The sequence below is a fragment of the Hetaerina americana genome, unplaced genomic scaffold, assembly GCF_022747635.1.
Source record: "Hetaerina americana unplaced genomic scaffold, ioHetAmer1.1.p SCAF_22, whole genome shotgun sequence".
In the NCBI taxonomy this organism is placed as follows: domain Eukaryota; kingdom Metazoa; phylum Arthropoda; class Insecta; order Odonata; family Calopterygidae; genus Hetaerina; species Hetaerina americana.
In genome coordinates this window covers 6,582,350-6,608,005 of record NW_027286786.1, presented here as the reverse complement: position 1 = coordinate 6,608,005, position 25,656 = coordinate 6,582,350, and the positions used below count along the sequence as shown (strand labels likewise).

The following is a 25,656-nucleotide window of genomic DNA, read 5'->3' as shown; positions in this document are numbered from 1 at the left end:
TTCTTCTCCTTGTATCCCTACTACGACCAATTTGACCCAAAACCCTTCCGAGATGCATAGGCTGTTCCACCTTGTATTCTGTTTGCCCTTCTATTTTATGAGTAATCTTTAACCTAACCTTCCCCTATCTCAAAAACTGCATAATCCTCTTATTTTGGAATATTATTTGAATTTCATCCCATACCTATCGCGCTGATTTTCTAATGCGCTCACCAAAAATTACTGATTTGACTAAATGACTAACCTAAGCTTGGTCATAAGCAAACCTAACTGATTTTATGAATTCCCCTCCGACTTTCATTCCTACCTCCAGTTCTTCCCATGCCTCTTTCATCATTTCCTCCGTATACACGTTGAACAGCACCGGTGACAATGGGCAACCCTGCCTTACACCTCTTCCTATCATTGCCTATCTTGACTCCTCATTCCCCACTGGCACCTGTGCAGTCTGAGACATGTACAGGTTGCAGATTAGCCTCCTTTCCCTCCAATCTATTCCCATTTTCTTCAATATACTCATTAGTTTTTCCCAATTCACTCTCTCAAAAGCCTTTTCAAAATCTATGAAACAGGCAAATACGTCCAGATTGTATTCCATATTCTACTCTATTAGTGATCTCATTACTGCGATGGTATCACGTGTGCCTCTCCCCTTCCTAAACCCAAACTGATCATCCACCAAGTAATCATTTGCCCTGCTCTACATCCTCTTGTTGATGATCCTGAGAATCACTTTAGCTGCGTGGGAAATCCCACTTATTGTTCTGTATTCTTTCTATATGAAAGCCATCATTAATGCTACAAATTATTCAATAAAAACTACTCCTGCAACATTTTTATAAACCCTTAGATAGTTCCACAGGAATGTTTACTTTCTCCATGGCCTTATTTTTTTCAGTACCCTTAATGCCCATTCGATTGAGTAAGCATTGATGCAATGAATGCTTACTGCATTCTATTCTTTTTCCATGTCTAATCTTGCTAGCCTAATGTCTTTACCACATGGATTCTGACAATCACTTTTGAAATTTTCTTGGATGAGTGAACATACTCCGGACATAGAATGCCAAGCAAAACACAATTGTGTCTTTTTATGCATTGCATCCTGAATCGCAGGAAGGAAATGCACAATTGCATGGTGCAATTTTATGTTTCAAGAAAACCTTAGAAAGGTCCTCACGAGAAATTTATATTTTCCTACTAGGAGATGAAGAGTATTAATGAAAAGGTGACTAACTGGATTAGGGTATTCTTATATGAATTTTTAAAATTGCTACGAGAGGAGAGTACATTAGCTGGGGAGGAGACAATTTTAAGGGCATCCTGACTAATAACTTATTAGTTGAATATTTTTTTGCATATAAAAATTTTGCTATATTTTTGCCAAGACTTCATAAACTTGAGCCATGGCTCTAATTGATATTTGACCTTTTACTTCATATGTAAAACACAAGATAATCAAATATTGTTATTTCCATATTGGCCTATAAACTTTATTAGCATGAACATTGCAAATCTTTTTTTTTGAATGTCTGTAAGCAGTTCCATTATTATTTTGCTCATTCCATCATTTATTTCAGTACACACGTCATTACTTCCTAGTTAGAAGGACCATAAGGGAAAATGAACTTAAATAAAGCTGTGGGGGCAGACAAAATTCCTACTGAACTACTAAAAAAAAAGGATTAGGAAAATGTGGGTGGAAGAGTGGGCTAAGGGCTAAGGGCTATGGGCTAAGTCGTAGTATCTATGAGAAAGGAATTTGGCCGGAAGGCTTTGTGAGATCAGTTTTAGTTCCTATTCCGAAAAAGGTAAAGGCTACATCATGTGAGGACTACAGGACAATAACTTTGATCTCCCATGCAGCTAAAGTTGTTCTCAGGATCATAAACAAAAGGATAGAGAGTAGGGCAAATGATTACTTAGGGGATGATCAGTTTGGGTTTAGGAAGGGGAGAGGTACACGTGATGCCATTGCAGTAATGAGATTATTAATCAAGAGGAATATAGAACACAACCAGGAGATATTTGCCTGTTTTATAGCTAGGCTAGGCTAATCTGCAACCTGTACATGTCTCAGACTGCTTAGGTGCTAGTGGGGAACATGGAGTCCAGATGGGCAGTGTTAGGAAGAGGTGAAAGGGAGGGTTGTCCATTGTCACCGGTGTTGTTCAACCTGCATGCAGAGGAAATGATTAAAGAGGCATGGGAAGAATTGGAGGTAGGAATGAAAGTTGTTGGAGATTCCATAAAATCAGTTAGGTTTGCTGATGGTCAAGCATTAGTTTGTCAGTCAGCCAAGGGGTTGCAAGCATTGCTGATTGAATTGGAAATTCAGTGTGACAGGTATGGGATGAAAATCAATATTATTAAAACAAAGCTTATAAGGTTTTATTACAGAAAGGAAATAGCTAAGTTAAATGTTAAAATGGAAAGGAATACTAGAGCAGGTGGAACAGTTTACATATCTCGGAAGTGTTTTAGACCAAAATGGTCAAAGTAGTAGGGACATAACGAGAAGAATTACATTAGGTAAAGAGGCTTTCACAAGGAGAAGAGACTTGATGACAAGGACTTTGAGTAATGATATTATGAAAAGGCTCCTCAAAACATTGATATGGTCTGCAGTTATGGATGGTGTGGAAACAAAATCCATTGGAGCAGGATGGTAGGCATAGGTTGGAGCAATCTGAAATGTGGCAGTGGAGAAGAATGGAGAAGATGAAGTGGACCGAAAGGAAAAAAATGAGGAAGTGTGGGAGGGAGGAGAGGGGATTGTTAAGAGAAATCCAAAAGAGGCGGGAGAGATGGATACGGAGCATTTTGATTAGTTAGGGACTGCAATAGAGGGAAAAATGTTAGGCAAACGAGGAAAGGGCAGGAATGGGATAGAGATGTTGTACGGAATGAAGGAAGGAAGGAAGTGTACAGAGATGAACAGGGGCTTGTTTTAGAGTAGGTTGTTGAGTTTTGTTTTATATGGAGAGACAAGATATTATTTGGTTTTTGTGTTCATCCAAAACCTGCCTTAACTGGTAGATTACTTAATAATGTTTTGGTGTGAAAGATTCATTAAGAGGATTTCATTAACGGCATGTCCATATGTACCAGACCTACAGAAGTTCACAAAGTGCTATTTGAATATGGGAGAAAGGTTATAAGGCTCCAACTCATGGCCTCACACCAACAAGTAGAATGAAACTGCCATAAAATTCAAGTGTCTGCGATTGGTTGAAAAAGTCCAGACAGGAAATTAAAAGTGAGCCATGTATATTTTTAAATATTTGGAATTAACAATGTGCTGGAAGGAAGTGAAGTTGAAATTGTATATGAGGGGAGTGACAACCCCAGTGAAAATAACTGCTTCTTTATGTAATAATTGTTTTGATCTTTTCCATCTGATCTAAGTATGTTTAGTAAGTTCTTGGTAGGAAAAATCACAGTGTGCTTTATGGGCTGTGAAAATTGATATGGGGAAGTGGTAGTCCAGGGGTTGGTTTTCTAACCTGAGTGCATTGCATTCAAATCAAAGGTTGTGCCATGATAAGTAAGTTCAGTCCTTCATATGCCAATCCCTACCTTGGCATCCTTGAATTTTCTCTCCCAATGCACCCTGAAACCCATAATATGGCTATGATACATTTATGACATTTTTCTCATTTGACAACATGGTATGGACTCACTTAAATTTTTTATCTCTTTCCTCAGTAGAACATCATCTGTTTCCTTCACTTCCGCTCAAATCACATTTTTAGATTCACAAATCTCCCTCCTCAATAACAAATTCCATGCTTCAGTCCATAATAAACCTACAAATAAACAACCATAATTTTACGATAGCTGCCAACCTCTCCACACTTAACAGTCAACCCCAATCTCTCTTTCTATCTGAGGCTGCTGTATCTGCAGCAACCCTGATTCCCTGAATGAAGTCCTTCATATACTTCATGCATCTCTCATCTGATGGGGTAATCTGGAATCACTTCTGCACACAAAAATCCTAAAGTACACATACCCTCCTAAATTATAACGAATGAAGAAATATGGCACTCCATCTATTTGCTCAACTTACTTCCCAATCCCTTAGAATTATACTTAAAAGATCTTCTTCCCATCATCTTCAACAACAAATCCACCCCAACCCACTTTCCAAAAGCCCAACTGTAACATTTAAGCATCCAGTAAATCTTTCATATATTCTTAAAACTACCAGACCCCTTTCTAAATCCACTCCAATTCTCAATATCCCTCTGACTCAATGCAAATCTGCTAGATTCAAAACTTGCTTCATCCCTGTCACAAAAGCCCTCCCAACTTGGTCAGTTAATGTTTTCAAAATCATAAGTTCATGTTCCATAAAGTATTAATTTTACTTAACCTATCTAAACCTTTCACGAGAGTTTTTGGGGCTGCCAATATTTATAGCAACCATTGGCAGCCCAAGAAACTCTGGTTAAAAATTTTACAATAATGTGTGGACACCATTTCATACTTACCCATGATGAATGAATCCAGAATTCTACCCTTTTTTATCATGCATAAACGAAGGATTGGAAATTATCTACATGTAACTTATGTTTTCATTGAGAAAATAAAATATACTGTTGAAGAACTTTTAATGGTGTCCAGAAATGCATGGTATCAGGAACTCTAATAAATGTTGAAGAACTCGAATTGGAAGACACAACTGATGACCAGGATCAATTTTAGCAGCAATTAACGGTGTTTGACTTGCAATAGCTCCCAAGTATGAGCAATGCTCAATTAGTTGAATAGTAATGCTTGGAATTTTTTTTTCTTCTTGAAACTAATCATCTAAGATTTTTTCAATGAATGGGTGCATTTTCCTTTTGGCACTTACCACATTCATGGATGGTTCTCTTAATAAACACACTTCCGAATTTCTCTTCACAGCAATACACTTTCTCTCATATACATATTTTCCATTTGCATTAGTTGGCCGATATACAGGTGTTTCTGAAAAGTGCTTACACACCTTAAATAGACTCATTTTTTGTATTTCTTAATGTTTTGTATCTCATGAATATTATACAATGAATGTTAAATTGTAAATAACACAATTTTTCTGCTTGCCTGATTTATTTTATTATCAGTTAATTCACTCGCAAACCTGAAGTAAAATCAACAAATCTTTCTATTGTTTCAGGCTTCACTTCGTGGAAGTAATTGATATCCATTATTGAAATAGAAAGAAAGACTCGTACTTTTCCACAGATTTTATTATACGGCACGACGCGTTTCGTACGAGTCTTTCTTTCTATTTCAATAATGGATCAACAAATCTTATCTAATATATATCACTTTGTCCCTTTCTGGCAAAATATTGTTATTAAACACTAAAGTATAGCATACTTTCACCACTGAACAGATAACAAACTATTAACAAAGTAAAAGTTTCCTAATACTGTCTCCAACTCATCAAAAGTGACTTTCCAATTTTATTATAATATTAATTTTATTCGCCCAGAGATTATAATTGATTAAGAGCAAGTCAGGCGTGAAAGTTGAAACAAAAAATAAAAGATAACATACCTTATGGTTTTAGGCTTCATTTCATGGAATTATCTGATATTCATATTAAAAGATTTCATACTTTTCTGCGGCTTTTATTCTAACATACCGTGAGGGTTTTACGGACATGAAGAATGAAGTCTGTGCAGAAGTAAAAAATCCAATATATGGATAAAAAATAAAATTTACATGTCTAAGCTTCTAGAAAGATGAGCTTGACTCAAACATAAAATGGTCATTAATGTTGCCCCGGGATAATTTGGATGGCAGTCCAGTTTGTTTGAATGATTATTACCATCTTTCACCCTACATGATACAATCAAAGATCTTTATTTCAGTTAAATAATATGAATATCATCCAGAAAACCATGCATGAACACATGTAGAGGATTCTTCAGGAAAATAAATACTTACTGATGCAAACAAGTTATTTAGAAAAACAATGCAATAATTTCAAAATAAAACAATATTATGCATATATGTACCTAGTTGTTGTTTTATTTTTTGAGGGGCGGCGACCGAGAGCTGAGGTCATTTGCACCATAGGGAGTGGACAGGAAAGGATGAAGGGTGGAGAGAAACCCGGCATTGGCATTAGCCTACTCTTTACGAAAGGCACCAAGGGGTCCGCAGCTTAACGTCCAATCCGACGGACGGCGTACTCACTCAAAGTGCCCTCCACAAAGCACCTCAAGTAGGGATCGAGATACCTCTGAAAAATATTCAACAACGCCGGGATTTGAACCCGGGCCATCAAGGTGGGAAGCCAGTACGTTAGCCCCCGCACCAGCTCGATCTCCCACATACCTAGTTACAGGGTCGCACCCAAAAGTGGTAGGACTGATTTTTTTACAAGACTATTGACGATATACTTACATCGACTTAATAATCTTCAAAGTATGCTCCTTTAGCTGCTACACACTTAGTATAACGTTGCTCCCATTCCCCGTACGCCCGCTGGAAATTTTCTTTGGGGATACCGTTGATGACCCTCGTCGATGCCTCTTGAACGGCCTTTATCGAGTCAAAACGTCGTCCCATGAGCTGTCTTTTCATCAGGGGGAAGAAGAAGAAGTCCGGTGGTGTCAGATCGGGAGAATAGGGCGGGTGCGGCAACGTGGCAACGCCGTATTTGGCCAGGAGCTGTCTGACGGCGAGCGAGCCATGGAACGGCGCGTTGTCATGATGAAGCACCCAGCAGTTTGCGATGGCCGGTCGGACTCTTTTCACGCGTTCTCGGAGGCGGGTGAGCACCTGCACGTAAAAGTTCGCACTCACAGTCTCCCCTGGTGGGACAAACTCCTTGTGAACCACTCCATGACGGTCGAAAAACACAATCAACATCGTTTTGATTTTTGATTTGCTCATGCGAGCCTTTTTTGGACGTGGGGACGCGGAAGTGTGCCATTCCGCGGATTGTCTTTTCGTTTCGGGGTCATATTGAAAAACCCATGTTTCATCACCAGTTATCACATTGTCCAAACAATTTTCATCTCGGTGCAAATTGGCCAACACTTCTTCGGAAATGCGCACACGTGTTGCTTGTTGGTCGACAACACGAATTTTCGGCACCATCTTGGTGCACACCTTGCGCATGGCCAAATCCTGTGAAATAATGCGTTGGACGTTGGATGCAGACAGACCCAACTGGTCTGCAATTTCTTCACTGGTTAAGCGTCGGTCTGTGTTCAGCAGTGTCCTCACTCTGTCCACATTCGTGTCGGTTCTTGCCGTCGACGGCCGTCCGGAGCGATGGTCGTCTTCAACGAGCTCCCTACCCTCTTTAAACAACTTGTGCCTCTCAAATACTGTGGAACGGCTTAAGGCAGTGTCCCCATAAGCCTGCTTGATAATATCGGGGGTCTCAGTTGCCGTCTTCCCGAGTTTCGCACAAAACTTCACGGAATAACGTTGCTCTAAATTCAGATTCATTTTGTTTTTCGACGCGGACAAAAAACTTGCTTCGCTAAAAACGGTGTCCTCACTCAACGACAACCCGCAGGCAACTAGGGCTGGCGTCGGTCTGTTGCTAAGAGCCCCCTCCACCTTACCCTGCCAGGCAGACCCCCCTCCACCGCTCTGTTCGCGCCAGAGAAAATCAGTCCTACCACTTTTGGGTGCAACCCTGTATTATATATATATATATATATATATATATATATATATATATATATATATATATATACACACATATATATAAAACCATAAACACAGTATCCAACCCGAAGGTCGGTTTGGTAGATGATGGTAGAGTTCACCCAGTACTAAGCCCGACGGCGTGTGAAACTCACACATGAGGGTAGGGGGTCCAGTTCCTTTCCCTGTGCCGGTTATGGTTTCCCAGGAAGATCTGGTACCCGAAAAATCACATAGCTTGGGTGGAGCTGCAGGTGCCCAGAGTGCCTTGCCCGGGAATCGAACCCGGGACCCTCCGGTCAGCCTGTATACCTACCGGTTGTCTATCAGGTGTTCATCAACAATATACTTGTAATTACACTTCATGGGTAATAAATGCTTCACTTTGCTTGTATTTATATGCATTGATACTTAAGATGATATAGATTTTGGAAAGGAATGACAACTTTTCGTTCCCATTGCTTAAGTCCTGTTTCGCTCTAAGGTGAAACTCTTTTCTCTTTGGCGAGTCACATGAGTGTTTTTGCTGCTCCTGGGTATCTGAATTATTATGAAGCAGATGAGATTATTTTTTAAAAGGAGGAATTCAAGTTGAAGAATTTCATATTTTGAGCTCTACAAATAATGGAATTGCTCTGAAAGTATGCAATTAACGCCATAAGTCACATCATATTTGTTTTTTTGATTCCCTAATTTGATCCTGTTATGATTTTGAGTGTTTTTTGATTTCAGCCACCTGATCCAGTACCTGATCGAGAGATGGGGCTATGACTACACATCCTTCTTGGCCGATGAATCTCGGATAGAATATAAAACTCCAAGGTAATATTTGATCTTTAGATTTTTATCAGTTATATCAAAGTTTTATTTTTTAATTATTTTTACAATGCTCCTAATTTTAGGTGGCAAGGACCCTTCTTCAGTATTCTGCCAAGAAAGGTCCAGGCACCAAATCCCCTGCAATACCTCTTCAGATTCTAATCTCTGAATAATTTCTTGCTATATACTTTACAAGTGGAATATATATTCTCCTAGCATGTGAAGGTCACATTGATGACCATAAAATTTAATGATGGTGTTTTTTTTCGTGGCTATATTCTGTATCACTTTCTAATGTATCACTTCATTTTTTTAAACTGGTGTTAAGGACTGTTAAAATAAATGTATAGGAAAACTGAATTCATTGTTGTTTTTGTCCATTATTGCGCGACACATGGATGAACAATCATTTGGTGAAGGCAATATCTGTTGAGAGGCCCTTAAGAGGAGGCAGTAATGTGAAGTGGCATACATATATTGTTTACCAATGAAATTTTCCGAAGATAGTTGAAAAACTGCCAAAAGAAGGACGGTATTGCCTGTGTTTCCACGTCTTGCCTTTGACCGTCTGTTTATCTCTTTGCATAGGCCTCCACCGCCATATCATCCGTATCACTACACTCCTGGCATCACAAAGGTCCCAACTTATTATTACCCACCTCCCCCACAACATGTAGTGCCTCACACCCAGTACGGGCCACCACCCGTAAATGCATCGACACCATTTGCAGGATATCCCGACAGAAGATATAAGCTGGATCCCCAGTTTGTGGGACCCCTGGTGTACACTGCAGTGGTCTCAGCTCCTCCATATACCCCATCAGGGGATTGGTGGGCAAGGTGAGTTTGATCTGCCATAATTTAGTTTTGATAGACGTCAATCAAGCCAAGGCTGCTAGTGGCCCTGGGGATATATCATTTTGCACCAAGGCTGAAAAATTGACCCAATTTTTAACTGTACAAAAGGGATCTAAATATCATTACCCACAGCCTCCATCCATTTCCTGCAAAGTAATGATTCTGGCCTCTAGGTGAAAGAAATCAAAATCAAATATTGGAATGTACTTTTCCATCATTTTCCTACTGATTGCATTGACTTTGGATGGCAACAGGTTGATAGAGATGGGCAAGATTGAAAATGAAATATTTTCAGCCAAAGTTGGAAGAATTAAATTATTAAAGAAATATCTCTAAGCTTTTGCTCCATCTTTCTTCAATAAATAAAATTTTGCATATACCAATGGATCATTTCTGTATGAAAGAATATTTTTTGCCACGTTCATTATTCCCAGTAAGTACTGCACTGACACAGAATTCTACTGCTGCAGGCCATTACTGACACGCAATCCAGGATTTTAAAAAACAGACAGCAGTTGAAGTTGTTTCCAGTTTAAATTTCATGTGTCAACCTGGTGGATGGTACTATTGGTGACGTCTTAGCTAGTTTGCAAGTTCCTCCTGGACACAAGTGTTTAACTTAAGAGGGTCACTGGCATGCTGGAAAACATTAGGCAGGTCTATCAAGAATGAGGGTCGAGTCAGTAAAAAGAGAGCAAAGAGATTATTAATTGAAATAAAGTATGTATCTGCATTGATGCACCAGTTTAGGAGCATCACTGAACTTATGATTTCCATGGTCATTTTAATTACTTGAGCATGTTAAATTATGAATATCAAATCACTATTATTGCCTAATTTGCCAAATGAGTTTGATTAAGTTCACCATAGACCCACCATTTTCTGCATACTAATTCTAGAGTTAACTGTAGCCAAATTTGTGGCTTATGAGGACAATTATGAACAATGTAGCAAAAAAGTAGGAAAAGAATAGCAGAATAGGCTAATCTGCAAAACTGTAAACCCAGGTCTGATCTCTGGATATGGTACACATAGTTCATTTAGAGAACAACTGTGACCTCCACACGAGTAAGATAATCACATTAAAAAGCCATTGTTTTTTATCTTAGCAGAGGACTTTGTTCTCTAGTTCCAAAATGAGGATCCTCTGGAGTTGTTGTGCACTGTTTTTCTTGTATTTTTCATTGAATTGCAGCCTGAAACTATCATCTCATTAGCGGTACTAGAATTCAAATATGCGAGATGACCACAAGATTCTTAGAGGGTGTGAAAAGGGTTAATCAAATCAAATCTTTATTCTGAATGCTTACATTTTTTAATGCTTGTCCTTGCAATTGAATTTGATTATGAATTTAAGAAAATTTTCATGGATAGTTTGTTGTTCATTAGTCAGAAGTGAAGCTTATTTATGGTAAAAATTTTAACAAATTCAACATTCAATTCTTAGCAGAGATTCTAGTAGCCTCTATGATTACTACATATAATATGTCTGCAAGATTTGGAAAGATTATAGCTTTAATTCCCAAGTAAGGATGTTTTATTGATATGAAATTAATTTTCCTTAGCTGAGTCAGTGGTACTATGTGTCTCATACCACCAGACTATTTTTAAATGCCCGATTATGTTGCAGTTATAAAATGTGCCATCTTATCTTGATTTCAGGGATCTGTCAGTGACTGAAAACATGGATCCATTCTATCATATTTATAAACTGGCTTTGTTTTCCCTCATAGCATTTTGTGGGGCTTGACCCAAGTTGTTTGTTTTACACCAATGTCTTTGATGGATCTGTATTTCAACAGGTTTCAAATGGGCTCTCTCCACTTCTCTCTACCCTTAGCCTCCACTTCCTTCTGAGTATACTCCTCCCTCACCTAATATCTGTTAGCATTCCAATCCTCATTCCTATTCCTCTCTTTCGTTTGATTATCTTTAGCTGAATATACGTAAATACAATATATGTATATATCCCAAGCAAGGTGCACTCATTTTCCTTATCATCCTCAGAAGCTTCCTCTTCTCCCCATCCTCCTCAACATGCCTCATTTACCACTTTTTTTATCCATTTCACTTTCTCTTTTCTTCTCCAATGCACATTTGAAAACTTTCTAAATTCTTCTCTTCTTTCTTTCTCACTCAGCATCATGCTTTGCACCCATACCAAACCACATTCCATCCTAAACATTTAGCAAACCCCTTCCACAGTTTACTTCTACATCTACTTAATACCCCGCAAGCTGCCGCAAGGTCGTGTGGCGGGGGATGTTAGGACACCACCCGTAATTTAGAAAAGAAAAAAAAATGACATGCTAGAACCCCAAATTCATACATCCACAAAAAAACATGGCATACATTCATGCATGAACACTTACACCCCACACACATGCAAACACTCAAACTACCAACTAATATACACATGCACCTGAAAGTATACCTAACAGCTTTGCAATGTTTAACTTTGCTCCGACTTGTAAATTCAATGTTTTTAATATTTCCAAACTGACTTCGGTTTCTTACTATTATGATTTCTGATTATTCGAGGAAAGAAAGAGTATTTGTATCTATCTGTCCTGGAATCTATTTCCCTTATTTTATCTTAATGGTCTGATCTGCCTATAGTATAGTGTGAGGCCATCAGAATTCCTTCAGTGTCATAGTTAAACTCGTTTGTTCTGAACCTTTCTAAAAGTCTAAGCCTCGCTTGTTCTCTCCGCACTTCAAGTGGTTCCCAGCCTAATTCCCCTAAGAGATCTGTCACACTTGTGTTCTTATCATAACAATTTTTAACAAATCTAGCGGATTTTCTCTGGACTTTATTTAATTCTTTTTGCCAAATTTTTTCCCAAGGATCCCAAATACTTGCGGCATATTCCAAATGAGGTCTAACTAGAGCAAAATAACACCTCTCTTTAACTTTTTCATTACATTTCCCCACCACCCGTTTTATGAAGCCAAGTTTCTTTAAAGCTGATCCGCATATTGTCCTGATATGTGCTCCCCATGAAAGGCGTGGTGTTAGAACAACCCCCAAATATTTAACTTGATCGGCCGTAGTCAGTACTGGACCCTCTATTTTGTAGTTTATATCCAGTTCCTTGCTTCCTTTGTTCCAAAATTTCAAAACTGCTCATTTATCTATATTAAATGTTAATCCCCATTTATTGCACCATTCTGAGATATTGTCTAAGTCTCTAGAGAGTAGCTCGCAATCTAGTTGGCTCCTTATTTCCCTGTTTAATCAGAATCCTTTTCTTAGTTTATAAATCTATCACCTTCTCAGATTCTTTCTTTACAATTGATAATCTGTTTTTTATTTCTACCACACAGCTCCCATTCTGTATTGTTTAACTAACCAAGTCTTTCAGATATGGCCTCTTCTACCTCCTGTCTATCAACCCATTACTTTACAGTGCTTTCTATCTTTCCTACTCCCATTACTTTTGTCTTACATTAATCTTCAGTCCATATTCCATTCCTTTCATTGCGATTCTTTATATTAAGAGATTGTTAATGTTCTTCTGATTCAGCCAGTATCAAATTCCCTCTCTCAATCCTCAACACTTCTGCTTCATCATCATCTGCTTTAACCACATACTACTTTCGACCTCAACACTCATTATTCAGGCTCCTATACTTTCAATGAATAATAATTAATTTCAAGATTTTCTTCAGCTCATTCCAGTCAAATATTATCAAATGTTTTCTCCAAGATTTTGAAGCACATGTACATTTTCCTTACACATCTTACTCTCTTCCAGCCTTCAACATCAATCCTGGATTCTTCCCTAGATTCTATCCTATACTTTTTCCTGACTAATAATACTTTTGAACAATTCAAAAAACTGTGGGTGATTCCATGACAGTCACTTTGCCTGGAGCCATCTGCTGATGTGCACTAAAATGCAGGAATTTCATGGTGGTAGAAATGATTTGCCTTGGCTGAGATCCTGTTTTGTGGAGCCTTTGTAATAGTATGAATAAAGTTGACTCCCATGTCATCTGAGCTTTTTTTGGTATTACACTTATTCAGTAATGTGAATTGACCAGTACCTGTTTCATGCATCAAATCAGCTATACAGGTAACCCTCAATACCACCTTATTCATACAGCCTTCCAGAATTTCAGGGGTATTCTATTGAGACCAATTGGCTTTCTTTATTTTAAAATCATAAATTGTCTTTTTCATCTCCCAATTTAATGTTTTTGGTCTTCAGTTTTCTTCATTACATAGTATATAGTATGTTCATTCTCTGATTTAGATATTTCCTGATTACCATGGGCATCATCCAACTCCTTTATATATTCCTTCTATACTTTTATTTCCTCCCCTCTAGGAATCTAATTTTCCCAGGCTACTCTCACTCTTCAATTCAATCATATTCCATTTCCTTTCAGTCTATTTTCTCTTGACGTGCTTCAGTCTCACTCTTACATCTACCACTAGCAAGTTGTGATCCATGTCCATCTCTGTTCCAGGGAAGGTTTTGCCATCCTACAGAGTTTTAGAACATTTGATTGGTTAGAATGAAGTATATTTGGTATTTTTGATATTAGCAGTTCATTAACAGGTTGCTGCTCCACCCCCTAGCCGCTGGAGGTGGGCATCAGGAATCAGAGGAATGAAACCTCATGGACCAGAACAGCACTGCTCAGATTCTCCAGCTCTATGTTGGAACAATATCAAGTTGTAAAAGTTATTGTTTCCCTGTCATTAGGGAAAATTGAAGCTATATATTATTATGATGAAGCGATTCCATGAAATTACATTGGGATTATTATTTCCAGCAATTTATTTGTTGATGAAAAATAATACATAATGAATAAAACCCCATTTACAATAGTGTTTCTTCACTATATCTTTAATTGTTCACATGAATGTCATTTTATTTCATTTTTTTCAGGAGAGTACCTGATGGGTCATGGGCTCAAATGAGATTGTAAAGTTGTGAGCTAAATATTGTCTATCATTGGGGAGAAAAGGGAGAAAAGAAAAATGCAAACAATATGTAAACAAACAATAGGATACTTTATGCAAAATATACACAATTCTGCTTCTGTAATCTTGGTGCTCAAGTTTATTTGCCCACCCAAATTTCAAAGCCTAACAGTCCAGCCCAAGACAAAAATGATTTCCTAACTTCTAGTACATGCAAAATGTTAAATCTAAGAAAAATTAATTCAATAGAAAATAGTGTTTATAAAGTTATCTATGAGCATGCACCGCCGTAGTGAACATGTAAAGTCTCTACGTGCAAACAGAGCTTTGTATGCACTCATACTTGTAGCACTTTGTGAAACAAATGCAATGCATTTGTTTACTTTCAGATAAAATTTTGTGGATGTCCGACATGAGTATAAAAAAGTAAATGTTTCACCATTTTAGAATGTTGCCATTGAAATTTTGTGTGAAGTGTATGGAAATATTTTCAGGTTTTCAAGATCAGTAGAGAGCCAACCGAAAGCAGACGGAGAGGAAAAGAAGAAGTCTAGAGAGAAACGGCAAGCAACTCCAGCCAATGTTCAGAAACTGTGCCCCACAAATTCCCAATATATAATGCCAAAAGCAGCCCTGAATAACCGAGGAAATTGGATGTACGTAGTGAACCTCAATGAAGTGAATGATCGCTACACACAGCTTGTGAAGAGTGAAACCTGTGTGTAAGTTTTGAATATCAAATGCCTTTGCTCTCTAATTTAGGAAATTTATCTTTAAAAATATTTCTACAATGAATAATTTTAAACTTGAATTATATTCCTTTAATATCTTGCAATTGCTTCAACCAAAATACAATGTCTGAAAATCCTCAAGTACTAACATGCCCTCCAGGTATGCATCTGTTCATACTCTACACATACCCCATACATCTACCTCTATATGAATGATTATTTGTCACTCAGTGTATGAGATTCCCTTAGGATACTAGAGTGATCCCGAGTGATATGAAGAATTTATGTGTTATGATGAATTTAATATGATTATGATCAAAATGTTTCACCCACCTTATTTCTTTCTGTTATTTGAGAATACAATAATTAATTTTGGAAATCAAAAAATAGTAACTTTGTGAATCCACAGAAAATTTATTACAACCCAGGTTTCAACATTCAATGTCATCTTCATCGACGTTGAACGTCTAAGCTCGTATCATAATAAATTTTCTGTGGAATCACAAAGTTACTATTTTTTCATTTCCAATATGAATCGATTCCATAAAGTTACACTGGAGACCATCAATTACAATAATTTATATTTTCAATCATCTTCATTCCACAACATTTTGACTTTTTAGAATAATATGGTTCTTGTTTTTCTTTTCAAGTATATGATTCTTTCAGTAATATGGCAATACAGTATCTGTCAAATATTAGATGAACTCCTAATTAGTTCAATAATTTCAGCCTCAACTTTGTGGAAGTTCATTTTAATAAATGAAAAAGAAACACTTTGTTCCAATCCACCACTTTATTACAGGTACGACTAGTTTCGACGCTACGGCGTCATCCTCAGGTACAAAGTTTAAAGTCACAATCATTGTATATATACCCTCTTCTGGAAAGGGTGGGGGAGTTGTGGGAAGAGGGGGCGGGGAGGGGAGTACGGGGGTTGGTACGAAAGAATGTGGGAGAGGGTAGGAAACACCAGGAAAAGCGTTAGTGAGTGGGGGGGATTGGAAGGTGGGTTAAGAAAGGGGAAAATTTCATTGGTCGTTAAAATTTGAGACAATGGCTAATGGGGATAAAGGTACGGGTTAGGAGTCAATGGGAGTTAGGGGGAAGGGGTTAGAGGTTCTGTTTTTCTGTTATTGCTAGGGAGGCTTCCAGGAGAGGTGATACATTTTCAAACAGAATGTCATTGAGTAAAGGATGTTTCTTCATTGTTCTCCGGATCTCCAACTCTTCCTTCTTGTCCATCCGCATAGGTTACACTTCTTGTAGCATCTCTTCTAGCCCAATCCCACTTTGCCAAACACCTGTGGGAGGAAAATCACACCAGTGATTTCATCCCCAAAATTCTACATCGTGAAGAAAAAGGGAGGAGGATGGACAAGAAGGAAGAGTTGGAGATCCGGAGAACAATGAAGAAACATCCTTTACTCAATGACATTCTGTTTGAAAACGTATCACCTCTCCTGGAAGCCTCCCTAGCAATAACAGAAAAACAGAACCTCTAACCCCTTCCCCCTAACTCCCATTGACTCCTAACCCGTACCTTTATCCCCATTAGCCATTGACTCAAATTATACCGACCAATGAAATTTTCCCCTTTCTTAACCCACCTTCCAATCCCCCCCACTCACTAACGCTTTTCCTGGTGTTTCCTACCCTCCCTCACATTCCTCCGTACCTACTCCCCTCCCCGCCCCCTCTTCCCACAACTCCCCCACCCTTTCCAGAAGAGGGTATATATACAATGATTGTGACTTTAAACTTTGTACCTGAGGATGACGCCGTAGCGTCGAAACTAGTCGTACCAGTAATAAAGTGGTGGATTGGAACAAAGTGTTTCTTTAATAAATGAAAAAGAAACACTTTGTTCCAATCCACCAATTTGGTGGATTGGAACAAAGTGTTTCTTTTTCATTTATTAAAATGAACTTCCACAAAGTTGAGGCTGAAACTATTGAACTAAAGTGTTTCTTTTTCATTTATTAGATGAACTCCTCTTTACACTCACATTACATATAATATTTGCACCAGAATTACTTTGATATGGACATCATTTTAGTTAACTATTTCATGCATATTGAGTCACCAGGGTATACATTTTTACCTTTTGGTGAGTTATGATTGCTCATTTTGTCCTCAAGGTCTCCCCAGTCATCTTGTTGAAAGTATCAATTTAACAATGACACTTCTTCAGTTTCCATGAGTTTATTCAGAGTTGTTTCCTTTGGTAACCTGCAAATTCTAATTGCCTAATTATTTGGTGTTGTTTTGAAGAAGTAAGTACTTCATGTTGATGTCTGAAACACTGCTGGGCTCTATAACAATCTTTCCCTCAGTGATTGTCTTCCTCACTCATAATTACCACCCCTCTATCTTTATATCATCCAAAATGCCCATTCCTGCCCTCACTTTCTGCCAAACGCATATCCACCTCCTTTCTTCCACAGCCTTCAGCAAATCACTTCTCATTAGTAATCTCTGCGACCGCTTTTACTGCTCCCCTCAAACTTGCACTACATATTTCCTTTCCTAATTTCCCCTATCTTGCGCCAGGTTATGCATTTATTTTTCTCCCTACCCAGCATACATTGTCCATATTTATTTCAGTCAATGTCTGAAGAGCCTCCAATCTCAACAGAGGACCACTGGAGCCCATTGATAGGAACTTCTTTATTTTGAAACAAAGATACCTCAATCAGGCTCCCTCCCTCCCAATATTTTGGGTGCCATATGTGCATTGATGCCATCAGCCTGCTTTTCTCACCACTGGGCTCCAACTTTCCCATATGATCTGTCCCATACATTTGGTTTACTCTCTGAGCTACAAATCGAGACTTGTATCTGTAAATATCATCATCTTTACTTGGTTACAAGCTAAGCATCCCATTTTGAAACAATTACTTCACATTTTGAGGCATTATAACTATGTAAATGCTTGATTTCTTGCAATTTGCCTCTCTCTTACCTCATAGTCTCAGTTAATTTTGCAGCAAATGGTGTGTTCTTTGTAATCACCCTCTGTCACACACCCTAGCAGTGGCTTGGACAGTGCTATGTAATGTACTACAAGGTAATGCAATGAAGATGAACTAAGAATTTTTCTTGGGTTTTCTCTGATCACTGAACAATAATGTTCATTAGAAAATTTTGAGTTTTATAATCTCTCCTAGAAAATGGAACTACACATATTAATTTATTCAAAGAGATATATAGTGCTCATAATTTACAAGGTTAAACTACTGAACATTTCAATGTTGGTTTTAATGAAGAATTTGGTTGGATGGTGAAGTCAAACCAGGGAAAATGAGAGAAAAGATTTTTGAGAAGAAAGATTAGCTTTGCCTATTAGAGGTTCTTGACTTTTGATGAGCAAATCATTTTTGAGGCTAGGGAGAGCTTTAAGCAATTAATATCATATTTTCATTTAACCTACATTCCCAAAATTACAAAATTTTATTAAAATTAAATACCTATCCTATTAAAATTGGGAGTCAGAAAATTGTAGGCAGTGGAGGTACTAATTACTTAGCAGGACCATAATACCTGAACTTGCTGCCTGGAAAAAAATTTTGAAATTATAGATTTCATTAAACTAAAACAGGCATCTCAAACATATATAAATTCACTTTCCCAAAATGATTTCAATAAAAAGTATCATTAGCAAGAAATTGCTAATATAAACCTCTTTTCCAGCAATGCAGGGTGCTTGCAAACAATTGGGAAATCCATGGCACAGATTGCAGAGGCGGGTGGATGGTATGGCTAGAAGAGGATTGATTCCACTCATACAAACCTTGATTTATTTTTAATTATCTTCAAATGTTTTACATTTTCAATTTGATGTGTTGAATTTTGTGGACTTTGCATATTCATGGTACTTCCATTTCAGGAATGTCTTTCTACACTTCTTTCTACACTAGACACAAACAAGGATTTTCATCTACTCAATCTCTTTTCTATGGAAATTATTTTGCCCAGAACCTGTAGGCATAGAATGTAGTTAGATATGGTCACCAACCTCTCATTAGTATCTGACTGATCCTAAAAACGGCTGTAACTTTTACCAATTAACTGTTTTTCTTGTGGCATGTGACCTACTATCTGTGCCAAAGAGCACGTCTAATGCAATGTCATCAATTTTCCAGCAGGTCATCGAGCTGCAATGGCCTGTGCTCCCTACCCAACGGCTACACATCATCGTGCCAGCAGCAGTATGTGCAGAAGCGCCTTGTGGCCCTTGAAGGGAGTGGCGATAGATTGTACACAGATGTGTTTTGGTTCCCACACTGTTGCGTGTGTCAAATTACACAGACGGGCTAAAGATCAGATGAGGTGGGTGAACCACGCTCTGAAGGGCAGGAAGGTGGTGGTGGTGAAGGAAGAAGGTGCCAGGGGATGAACCAGCAGCCCTTGGTGCCTCCTTCACCTTGCCATGCCACATTTGTTCACCTCAGCGGAAAAAGAAAATTTAGATCCAGTGATTGAGACGGTTCCAGTTGGTGAGGCTTTGATAGGGCTTCTCTGAAAAAACTGTGTTCCACATGACAGTAGAAATCAGACAGATGATTGGTTCAAATCATGTGATGTCTCGCACAAGGAATTTAGTTTTTCTTGGTCTCAATAGATTTTCATCCAGTCTCATTTGCAATGATTTTCAAGTCAATGGCCAAATTTATATTTTTAATTTTTTAATCTACATTGATTATAGGAGTGTAATCAATCATTTTACAAAATGTTGCTCCCAAAGCTAAGATGAGGAAATGACAGCAGGGCTGTGAAATTGAAATGAAATTGCCAGACTTTAAACCAGTTCAGCCAAAATACCTGAAAGTGATACATGTACATATTAGCTCTTGATAACTGAAGGTCAGTGAAAATTTAAGCTCTTCTTGTAGCACCTAAACTCATTTTCAAAATGATCTCTTTCACTTGCATAGAATGGCATATATTAACCCTGTGAATCTAAAAACTCTGTTCATTAAAGGTAATTTTTGAGTGAATTGGTTTTGGGAATGAGCTCTTCATTTAAGTTAGGAAGTGCTTTTTCTTGAAGAGCAGAAATAAATCAAGGCCATCAGTAAAAGAAAATGTTTTCCTTAGCTTAAGAAAAAATTTTTAGACCGATCACTTAGCTTCTAACCTCAAAAATGTTATGATATTAGAGAAATAGAGTAGAAGCATTATCTTAGTATTATTATGATGTAAGCACTCATCCATTTAATTGAACTAATGTGTTATTTGTGTGTCGAAGGAAAACACTCTTGCAAGCTAAATTGTAAATTCAGATCATGACCAATATTTCGTGTTGGAGAATTGATTAAAACAATGGCTCTTTGCCTCTATTGGTATTTAACTCACAATTAGGTCCTTAAAGCACTGAACTCATGCCAAAAATACCATTTAGCACATTTTTGTCAATTTTTTTCATTCATGGACATATTAGCATTTGATGGATAAGAAGTTACCATTCATCCCTGTTGGTTCCATTATAATCATTTTCATTTCGTTTTATTTCAAATGTATTTTTTTTATTTTTAAAAACCAATGTGAAAATATCATCCCGAGTTTTTTCATTGTTGTCATCTATTCCAGTCCACAACTTGTACACCACTCCTACTATAAGTATTAGCCTGCAGAATTGAATGCTTCACTTGCTTTGCATATAAAATGCCGTATGAAGCTATAAACCTTGCACCACGCTCGTATTTTTCCTCAGAAATCTCCTCCGCCGTATTAGAAAGAGGCTGCTTGTCTCTTGCGAGTTCCATCTCTCTGCGCTCGTTGGGAGGAACCCCAGGGTGGGGCTGGGTGCTGATTCCACTCTGACCCTCATCCCTTGAGGTCAGCGCCAAATCCGAATGCTCTCCGAGGCCCTCCGATCGCTCTCGACCAAGCGTTGTGTTCGCTTCTTACTTGAATGTTATTCAGTGACCACTCCGACTAGTTTCGACCTCTCTTTGCTATTGTTTGCAATTAGTTCAATGCTGTAAAAAGAATCAGGATTTCAATGAAAGTGAATGCTATAAGGAACTCAATTAAAATTTGGCAATTTTCCACAAAATAAAATTTATTAATGCTACCCGTTTCAATGTAACTACATCATCGTCGGGTAACAGTCATCACTCCGAGTCCAGTGTATGTGTCTACTAAGAAGCAAGTAAGGGGAGGGTAGTGGGGAAGAGGGAGGAAAAGTGGCAGGCAGCATGGGTGACTATGTATGTGAAAATGGGGAAGGGAAGGGGGTGGGGAAGACAAAGTAAACAGATGCAAATTCCTTCAAAGTCCGGAGAGAACGTCGTTGCTGGATGGAGGGGGATTTCCCGTTGGGGGTGTGTCCCACGGAGCGGTGCCTAACTCCTAGGGCCGTGGAGAAAACGGGTGAAGTCGGAGGTTATCCCCCGCGGTCGTTGACTGGCCGTCGGCATGGTATCAATGCACGAAGGAGCACAGTGCACAAAGGGAAAACTGGTGATTAAGGGTTTGGAATCACCTATATATTGTGATTCCAAGGAGCAAGCTCAAGCGAGGGTTAGCGGAAGGGTGGAGGAGGGATATTTTACACTTTTTAAATTGCCGATGCAGGGGGACGGTCCCGCAACGTAGAACCTTCCCTCCTGGTCCGTGAAGAAGGAGGAACCTCGAGTGATGACTGTTACCTGACGGTGATGTAGTTACATTGAAACCGGTCGCATTAATCAATTTTATTTTGTGGAAAATATTGCCAATTTTTAATTAATCATGATACTCCACCATATCATGCCTGAAACGTCTCTTTTTATAAGGAACTGAAGATCTTGGAGGAATAAAAACCGCGGCACAGGGCAAAGGTACGATGTGCCGTAACATTTCGTTCGGAATTAAAGAAGAACATGATTGCAGTTCTTGTCTTTACAATTAGGAGGGCGAAGTCGATTTAGCAGATGACCTAAATGTAACGTTGGCGCGACTCTAGGCACCAGAATTGAACTTTTTAAAGTGCGTAGTGATGATTATTTTTACATAATACCTGCTCCCTCCCGAACGCCTACTGCATCAATAATGCCGAAATAGAAAGCGTATACTACTCGGTTAAATACTTGTACTTAGGCGTTTCCCTCACTCACGACCTCTCCTGGGTGAAACATAAACGGGAAATACGTAAACATAACAGTTTCAGGTTTAACTTTGTGGAACTCCTTCATTATGAGGGTAAAAAGAGACTTAACTTCTCCACGATATATATTTAATATTTCACATTCACAATAAGATTTAATATGTATGTAGACAGCCTAGTAAAAAATAAGTTTTATTTGAAGAGTATTGGGGAAATGTGACAAAAAGATTAAAAAGCAAGAGGTGGAAAATGGTAGGAGGAAAAATGTAATAAAATTAAATAGAGATAAAGTGGAGAACAAATGGATTCAATATGCCATTTTCCCCATGCACAATAAAGGATCGGAATAACGTTGTCCGACTAGGGGGGAAAGGTTTTTGGGACCTAAAGCAGTCTGGTATGCAATCCCCCCCTGCCACACACCCCGGCGGTGGCTTTCAATGTACAATATAATGTAAAACAGGGACAATTAAATGGTTTAGCTGAAGTTTCTGCCGTCAAGGGCGGTCCCTGTGTCTTCCACCCCATTGTTCTTCCATTTTTGTCTCCGCCGGTTGGGAGTAGGCGAGCCCCGTCCACGGCAAAAGTGCCCTGGATGGAAAGCACCGCCCTTTCGTTTAGGGAAACATTTATGCAGCGACCAACTTCAATGCCGCCGAGAGACAGCGCTGCCCAATTGGAGTGTCGCGAAAGTCAGGGCCATCGCGACGCCAAGTGCGTGGGAGAGAAACATCGACGCCGCTTGTCCCTTCTCATTTCTCGCCTGAGTGAAGTACATACGTATATTCTAAGGAGTAGCTCATCTAGGATATGATACAAATATAAGAAAATAGCTAGTGACTACTTTGTTTTAAATAATTCTTTTATCTTTAATTTCATATGATTCATTCAAATACGAGGATAATCCCAGAAGTACCCGACCCAACAAAGAAAATACAAAAATTTTGGAAAAAAATTATTTATTTTTCAGCATAATCTCCTTTCAGCTCTATACACTTTTCCCAGCGATGCTCAATGATTTCGATACTTTTTTTATAATAAGAACTGTCTTTCTCCCCAAAATACGTAGTCATTAACTGTCGACATCACTTCTTCACGGTTGGAAAATCTTAGACCACCGAGACATTTTTTCAAGTTTGCGAACAGAAAATAATGCGAGGGGCTAAATCTGGCGAACAGGGTGCATTAGGTAGCGATTCAAACTTAAATTCATGAATTTTGGCCATTGCAATGACGTATTTGTGAGCTGGTGCATTGTCTTGATGAAACGGCACTTTCTTCTTAGCCAAATACGGCGGCCGCTTTTGTTTGATTTCTTCACTCAAACAAAGCAATAAGTTCGCAGAATACTCGCCGTTGATAGTTTTTCCTTTTTCAAGGTATTCAATGAAAAATATCCCAAAGACCGACACCATGACCTTGCCTGCAGATGAAACGGTCTTCGCCTTCTTTGGATGCGGTTCTCCCTTTTGAATCCATTGCTTTGGTTGTTCTTTTGTCTTGGGTGTGAAGTAATGGCCCCATGTTTCATTCATGATTATGAAAGGGCGCAAAAATTCTGCTTTGTTGGTGTGAAACTTTGCTAAACACTCAATTGAAACATCTTCACGACACTGGATTTACTCGAATGTGAGCAAATGCAGCACCCATCTTGCACACAGCTTTCTCATATCCAAATTTTCAGTTAATATGCAAGGTACCGCACTTTTTGAAATGCCTACTATGTCTGCTAGATCAGGCGTTTTCAGTCAACGATCATCCAGTATCACTTTGTGGATTTTCTTCACCGTTTTTGGAGTCGTCACCTCATTTGATCGACCAATGCGATGCTCGTCTGGACAGCTCGTATGGCCTCGTTTAAACTGTGCGATATAATATTTTACTGTTGTAAACGAAGGAGCAGACTCACCCAGAGTATAATCCAGTTCAGATTTTATATTGGTTGGACTGAGGCCTCTCAAATAAAAGTATTGTATCAAATAACGATGACCAATTTTTTCCATTTTCACTAATTCACTGAAAACGTTCACTCATGGTCCGAACAAATACTAAACATCGTCTGAAGTCGTCTTCAAAGATGAAACATATGCTTCATAGATAGCGAACTTTCTAATACAGTGATATTTTTCAAACCGCCATAACTAGATCAGTCCGGGTACTTATGGGACCACCCTCGTGTAAATTAAATTACCTCACTCTGACGTCCTCCGATTTCGTATTTTTCCACACTCAGAACGGAGAGTACACGCAATTTATCAGAGAAGCCCTTTTCACGTTCATTCCTCAAATATTTTGCCCGCAACCTGCCACAGTACGATCTCATGCAATCCCCGACACTTTGAAAGTCATCAGCAACTTCATGTAGATGACCTCAAGGTCAGACGCATCAGCTGATTACGACACCATTGACACATTCGGATCCATCGGACGTGTAAGCAGACCCGTTGACCGTTCTAGCTCCTCCAATGAATCCAACGCGAGAATGCATTCATTTCCACATGCCGTTTCTCCGCAGCTTGAAAAGTCAATTGGCCCGCGGTTCTCCAGCGTCAGCCAACTCCGAAGAGTCAAATAGGCGGACAGACTCAAGACTCCCCCATTGGATCTAACCCCGTAATACCGGGATGTCCTGTATTTCCTATAGGCCCGTGATCCTGTATTTTAAGCGGCTATGTGCATCGCTAGCTATCGCTTCCCAAACGCACTGGCCTAGTAATCTGGTTCGATGAGAGAGGGGAGTGTCGTGCTGACCGTGCCGCGTCTGGAGGAGATTGTTCTCCGTATGAATTTCATCAGTGTAGATATTTGATTTTAACTTTCATTCTGTCACTTTTGCAAAGAAGCACCTGATTTAGATAAGTGATTTTGGTCTACTTTCGATTATTCTTGGTCGAAATCACTGTCACCAATGAGAGGCAATTCATCTAATTAATCTTCATCAATGATTATTTTGGTCGAATTCATTTTCATATTTTTCATCACTATTTTTACTTTTTTCCATCTGACCTAGCCGCGGGCCATTTGACTTTTCAAACTTTAGTCACTACTCTAACTTTCATCTTAGGCATATTAGATATGAGATATATATTTTTTTTTAATTAAGAGTGACATAAAGGCATCACTCAAATAATATAAAAAGACAGAGAAAAATACTAATCTGATGGTGAAATACTTTCAAGTGATTTGCACAACTTTCATGAATGCTTCAATTATTGGGGTTCAGATATACGAGGGTCATCCGGAAAGTAGTACCCGTTCGTGAAATAAAGACACAAAAGTAAATATTAACAAACATAAAAAATTTTATTTGAAAGAGGATACTTTAAACTACTTCTCAACATAATCTCCAAGCAAATTAAGGCATTTGTCATAACGTGTGACAAGTTTCTGTATTCCTGCTGCATAGTCCTTCGCCGCCAGCTCATTGAGATACGCGAGGGACCCATCTTGCACAAATTTTTGCATAATGCAGATGGTGTTTAACAATTTCATGAACAATTGTTCGAGAAACATTGGGAAAATGCTCACAGATGTCATCAATTGTGACGCGC

The 25,656-nt window shown here is 38.6% G+C and overlaps 1 protein-coding gene across 1 annotated transcript in view; it reads left to right on the top strand.

The window, feature by feature from the left end:
- Nucleotides 1–20,491, top strand: part of spz5 (spatzle 5) — a gene marked incomplete at its 5' end in the record, with an annotated part of 50,471 nt that extends 29,980 nt beyond the window's left edge. Inside the window, 4 exons of the mRNA XM_071586424.1 lie at nucleotides 8,401–8,490; nucleotides 9,076–9,327; nucleotides 14,776–15,003; nucleotides 19,158–20,491. Coding sequence (XP_071442525.1) covers nucleotides 8,401–8,490; nucleotides 9,076–9,327; nucleotides 14,776–15,003; nucleotides 19,158–19,332 — 745 coding nt within the window. The remainder of the gene's footprint in view (nucleotides 1–8,400; nucleotides 8,491–9,075; nucleotides 9,328–14,775; nucleotides 15,004–19,157) is intronic.
- Nucleotides 20,492–25,656: the final 5,165 nt, after the last annotated feature.